At 37.4% G+C, this 5799-nt stretch overlaps 2 protein-coding genes across 6 annotated transcripts; one reads left to right on the forward strand and one right to left on the reverse strand.

The window, feature by feature from the left end:
• The first annotated feature begins 68 nt into the window (after window positions 1-68).
• LOC111865970 (protein ALP1-like) lies at window positions 69-4066 on the forward strand. Of its 2 annotated transcripts, none has more exons than XM_023854415.2 (3): window positions 69-291; window positions 2042-2354; window positions 3196-4066. In XM_023854415.2, exons 2-3 carry the CDS (start codon window positions 2058-2060, stop codon window positions 4009-4011), a joined length of 1113 nt encoding a protein of 370 aa, XP_023710183.1. In that variant the 5' UTR covers window positions 69-291; window positions 2042-2057; the 3' UTR covers window positions 4012-4066. The 2 variants fall into 2 exon arrangements, with proteins under 2 accessions (XP_023710183.1, XP_023710182.1); XM_023854414.2 differs by lacking the exon at window positions 69-291 and adding an exon at window positions 298-1938.
• On the reverse strand, window positions 2285-4680 carry LOC111865971. 4 transcript variants are annotated; one of them, XM_023854418.2, is made up of 3 exons: window positions 4592-4680; window positions 4064-4414; window positions 2285-3070 (listed from the first exon to the last, which is right to left on the reverse strand). In XM_023854418.2, the coding sequence occupies exons 2-3, from the start codon at window positions 4403-4405 to the stop codon at window positions 2420-2422; spliced, it is 993 nt and encodes a 330-aa protein (XP_023710186.1). In that variant the 5' UTR covers window positions 4406-4414; window positions 4592-4680; the 3' UTR covers window positions 2285-2419. The 4 variants fall into 4 exon arrangements, with proteins under 4 accessions (XP_023710186.1, XP_033607943.1, XP_023710185.1 ...); XM_033752052.1 differs by having other exon boundaries at window positions 4064-4429; window positions 4592-4669; XM_023854417.2 differs by having other exon boundaries at window positions 4522-4608.
• Window positions 4681-5799: the final 1119 nt, after the last annotated feature.

The following is a 5799-nucleotide window of genomic DNA, read 5'->3' on the forward strand; positions in this document are numbered from 1 at the left end:
CAAACGCATGGTGTGTTTACACCAGAATTATGACAACTGAATAATATTGAGCCTTCCTGTATATTTTAAAGGTTGTTCAACACAGTCAGAGAGCACGGGCAGAAGAAAGAGACGCAAGTGTGTGTGAATATTTCTATGGTTTGCGTAAACCAGTATGTCCTCATTCATTTGATGTTGCTTTTTCTGATGCAAAAATCTACAAGATAGGTGGCCCAGCTCTGCCAGATTCCTGTATGCCTTTCAGAATGAAGGTAGAGGATAATCTCACTGAACTAGTAGCTGTGACATCAGGTAGGTGTTATTCATTGATTCTGTTTAAAAATGCTGTATCAACTTCAGATTATGTAGCATCAGAAGTCATGATGATGACCATATAAGTGGAAATATGTGGTTTAAACCTTTGCTGCATCTAACATATTAGAAAAAAATAAAATTAATTTTCCCCTGGCATGTTTACTTAATGTAATAAAACTTGGTGGAAATAAATGATACTTAATGTAAATAGCGTGAGAGTCCTGGGATTATAGTGAATTTAAATGGCACAACAAAGCACCAGTTTCAACATTGGAATGTTAGCATCATATTCAAAAGTGTTAATCTCAGTTGTATAAGTTTTTAGCCTGTTTCCAAAAGAAAACTCAAACATATATGATTCAGTGCTTCAGTATTGAGGGGGTGGGTTTCTCCATGCACCGTGACTGATAGTCTATTGTACATCCCCTACCGATACTGGTGCTCACTATCAGCCCCTTTCTGCCAGCGAGGTTTGTTATGAGGTATGTTTTTAGTCTCCATACTGTGTCCGCATATGCTGTGATAGAAATAAGAAAATACTGGTGTTGGATTTTGTGTATCTGTCTTATAAGTGTAGCAACAGAACATGCTTATATGCATTGAGTAGATATTCAGCACTGAAACGTTTGAAATCCATTTTAAGACTATGTCTCATATGTCTTGCCAAATTTGAATTTTGACAAAAGTTTTCAACCATTTTTAAGAGCTGTTGTACACGTATGTAAAGGCATTCATTTGGGTATGGGTCTGGATAAACTAAGGCGTTTGGACACAGAGGAAAGCACCCATAATATTTTGCTTCCAACATGGAAAAAGAATTAATTATTACTCAGTGATAGGTAAATTAAAATATTGTGGGAGGAATGTACATTTTCACTTGAAAACCATCACTTGTATAGAGAGGTCAGTGTAACTTACACTGATAATTATTACACATCTTCCTGATTCGTATTTGTACAGTTTGTGCAAGTAAAAAGGTAAAGTTGTCCCTGTGCTTAACTAATTAAGCACTGTGCCATGAAGGCATATGGGTGATTGTATGTATAGATCCACAGTTTCTTGACCTCAGCACTTGCTGAAGGTGAGTGGTCAGCTTCATGCCCGGCCATTTTACCCCCAGGGTAAAAACCACCAATACCCATTGGATAGGAGGTTGGGTGGACACCAGCGTCGATCTGGATGATCTGGAGAAGAGAAAATTCTTGACCTCGAACGCCAACCTTTCGGTCATCCAGCCCATAGCAATTCACTATATCGACTATGCTATCCTAAATACGAACACATTTTCAAATTAACCTGAAGGATTGTTTCAATCACCATTTTAACATATCAGAAAATCTCTCTAATGCCGGCGCTACACGATGCTACAAACGTTGGCTCCAACGTTGGGCAGAACGTTTGAGTCAAATAAGTTCGACAGTTGGTGCGGCAAATGTATCTGCTACACGGTGTGGCGAATGCTTGAACCAAAATTGTTTGGTACAAACGTTTGCCTAGTAGTTCTAAAATGGAGGATACAGACGTTGCAATTGCAGCCGCAGCGGTAGTAGTATTGTCTTGTGCCAAGTTATTACTTGAAAACAAGAAACGTAAAAGACGTACAAGAAGATGGTGGATGTTATCTCTAAATAAGAGCAGAGGACGGTAAGTAATGAACAAATATCCGTTAATGAAATGACGATGAATAAAATGTTTGTTTATTCATGCACATGATTTCAAATGTTCTGTAGCAAAACTTATATTTTAGGTACAATGGCTCAGATATGCTACTGGATTTACGAAGAGAAAGCTCAGGAAAATTTGAGAACTTTTGTAGAATGTCAGCAGAAGATTTTGAATATCTTTTGAATAAAATTGGGCCAAAAATAAAAAAACAAGACACCAATATGAGACAAGCTATTCCAGTAAAAGACTGTCTAGCAGTTACTCTACGGTTTTTGGCTAGTGGCGACACATTTACCAGTCTTGGATACCTATTTAAAATATCACATCAGTCCATAAGCCGCATCGTCGCCAATGTTTGTGAGGCTCTCATTGAAGTACTAAAGGATGAGATACGGGTAAGAAATATGTAACTCTGTTATTCTTATTTTTTTATTGCCTTTAATGGACATAATTATTTATCTTACATATCATTTCTGCTGATATCTAAAGTATCATGAGCAGTAGAAAAATAGGTTACGAGTGAGGTGTCACTAGATTGAGAAGTAATAACCAAATTGGCATTTTCTTGAAAAGTATGGGAGGGTCCTGGAGAAGCTACATAGTTCGGGCTAGAAGAAGAATGACTGCTTGATGCAGATGGATTAGGTTCTGGGGAAATAACGTTAGTAGTAACGGAACGCCCACCTGTAGCACCAGAACTATCAATTTCATTGAGTTCTGCTTCAAAAACGAGGTTATCTATTTTATTTTGTAAGATAAGTTGAGTTCTTTGTGACAAGCTTCTAAGTTTAGCAGCCAACAGCTGCCCATATAACGCAGGTGCATCTTGCAATGTCTTTGTTTGCGATTTGGTGGTAAGAGTTGTTAAAGCATCACTTGCTTGCTTTAAATGCTTAGCTAAATTTGCTTCGACTGGATTGGGGCCTACTTTTCTTTTATTTCCTGGAGCGCTTTGAGGCAATACAAAACTTGTATATCCTCGCTCTGGATTCTTGTTAATGTCTTGTCTTGTTTCGCGGACTAAGTTAGGCTCATTTCCCTGTTCTTCTAGTTCTTGATCATTCAATACCTCCTGTTCATTCTGAGAATTCTCATCCTCAATCTCGGTTTCCTATAAAAATATTTGTAGTTAAAATATTTTCATTAAAAAAGACATTTAAAATGGTTAAACGTATTTTAAAAATATATAATGCCACTAAAAGTATTTCAAAAACATAATCCTTGTTTTATTTCTAGTTGCCACATTCAGAGGAAGATTGGAGAAGAATAGCAAATGGATTTTATCAGCGATGGAACTTTCCCCAATGTGTGGGAGCAATAGATGGTAAACATGTGTTACTTCAAGCTCCATTTAATAGCGAATCGAAATTTTTTAATTATAAAAAATCGTTCAGCATCATACTTTTGGCACTGGTTGATGCAGATTATTGCTTTACATTTATTGACGTTGGGGCGCAAGGAAGAATGAACGACGCTGGAGTGTTTGCGTGCACAACACTCTATCGTAAAATGATACGTAGGGAACTTTTGCTTCCACCAAACGAACCTCTGCCGGGGCGCCACAAGAGCGTACCATACATTTTTGTAGGTGACGATGCATTCCCTCTTAGTAGCTCACTTTTAAAACCATATTCTGGAAATCATGCCAAGGGTAGCATTGAACGGATTTTTAACTACCGCCTTTGTCGAGCACGAAGAATTGTAGAAAATGTTTTTGGAATTTTAGCATCTGTATTCCGCGTTTTTAGAACACCGATGTTGATACAGCCTGAAAAAGCTGCTATGGTTTGCATGACATGTGCACTACTTCATAATTTTCTACGGCGAAGTAATACATCTAGGCAAATATATAGCCCAAATGGCAGCTTTGATTATGAAGAAGATGGACATTTGAAACCAGGAACATGGCGCCAAGAGACCAGCAATTCGTCGCTTACCCCTCTTTCCAAAACACCGAGAAAACCATCTCAGGAGGCAAAAGATATTCGAAAGGAGTTTGCAGAATATTTTATAACTAACGGAGCAGTTGAATGGCAAGATTATGTTAATTGACTGATAACAATGTTTTTTTGTTTATTAAATAAACTATATGAAATAAAATTACCTCTGAACTTAACGATGTTGTTTTCTTTCCTGTAGCCCTAATAAAGCGGTCTATGGCATCATATGCGAACCATGATGGATTATATACATCCTTGGTTCCAGATCCAGTTGTTTCGGAGTCTCGTACTTTTCTTGATAAAGTTCTATAGGTGGCCATAAGTGATTCTTTTTTCTTTCGTAATAATTCAACAGTTACATCAATGCTAAACTCACTCGCAATATCCAGCCAAGCGTCATTTAAACTGTTTCGATTTTTATGATTTGAATGCTTGGGATCCCAAAGTACTGGGTGTTTTTCGTATAAGTTGATAAATTCCATAATTAATTCAGTGTTCCATTCCATCTTAAAAACCTGTAAAATCACACCCTAATTGAACGATCAGAATATTAAAAAAAATAATTAAAAATGTTTAAAACTCCGTCTAATATGTTAAAATTATAATGTTAAAATATACCGACCTGTTAAATACAGATCAATGACTATAATTTACTTCTACTCTTTTACTCTATTTTAACAAACAGTATTTACCACCTGATAGTTCAAGATAGACTGCTATATTCGACCCACTTGTGTTGCCTTGCATCAAACCAACGAATGTTGTCTTCCCAACGTTCTAGGAATTCCTTACAGCATTTACGACCTGATAAGACTGCTATATTCGACCCACTCGTGTAGCCGTGCATCAAACCAACGAATGTTTTCCTCCCAACGTTCTAGGAATTCCTTTGACTCGGGGCAGAAATACCGACAGTGGCTGGAACGTGTCCAAACGCGAATGTTCGACGCTCGACATTCGTAGCTCGTAGATTGGAAGCTCGGCCACACGATGCGACAAACTATCAAGCGTCGAACGTTGGAGGGTGTTCGTAGCATCGTGTAGCGCCGGCATAAGCTGAACAGATTTCCATGAGCTAATACTTGTGATGTTTAGGCTTTCATTATGAAGCTTAATTACCCTTCACATTAACAATTTGCAATTTTAAAACAAATTTATCATTTTGTCTTTGAAAAACTTTCATATGTTAACATTTTTAGATGGTATTGCATTTTTTTACTTTAATAGGCATGAAGTCATACTTTGGAACTGTCTTGCGCAATCTTAAAATTGGATTTCTTACTGTAGTATCCCAGCAGGAAAGCAGGTGCAATGAATATGTTGTGACAAATTACTGTAGGTTCAGGCATATATTTACAGTGCTTCAGTTATGTGGAACCCCCACATTAAGTGGGNTTTTTTATTTCATACTAATTTAAAGATGTCAGAATGACAGGAGACCCAGTCACCAATTTTATGAATAGGCACTATTTGTGAAATGGGCAAAGAGCTAGGAATTTCTTAACACTTGTGTCAGGCTATTTTAAATGAAGATACAGGAAGGAGGCATATCTCAGCCTTTGTCACTCAGAGGAGGAGGAAAAGAAGCTGATAATAGGTGGCTTCTGTCTTGTTTGAATATACAGGAACCGATGAAAATATTTTCGGAATATATTTTAACTGAAACATGATAGTTCATTATAACCACGAAAGTCAGCAGTAGTCATCACTAGAAATCTTGTTGCCTGTTGTGGCTTAAAGAAGCACATCAAATTGCAGCAAAATTAAGCTGACACTGATTATTTTAACCGACTGTGAGGGTGCTGTACACCATGAAGTCAGACTGTTTTCCAGCTTTTGATGCATGGTTTTGTACATGGCCATAAAAGTGGGAATCAAGCAGCTGGCAAATTCACCATGA

The sequence above is a fragment of the Cryptotermes secundus genome, unplaced genomic scaffold (assembly GCF_002891405.2).
Source record: "Cryptotermes secundus unplaced genomic scaffold, Csec_1.0 scaffold4599, whole genome shotgun sequence".
In the NCBI taxonomy this organism is placed as follows: Eukaryota; Metazoa; Arthropoda; class Insecta; order Blattodea; family Kalotermitidae; genus Cryptotermes; species Cryptotermes secundus.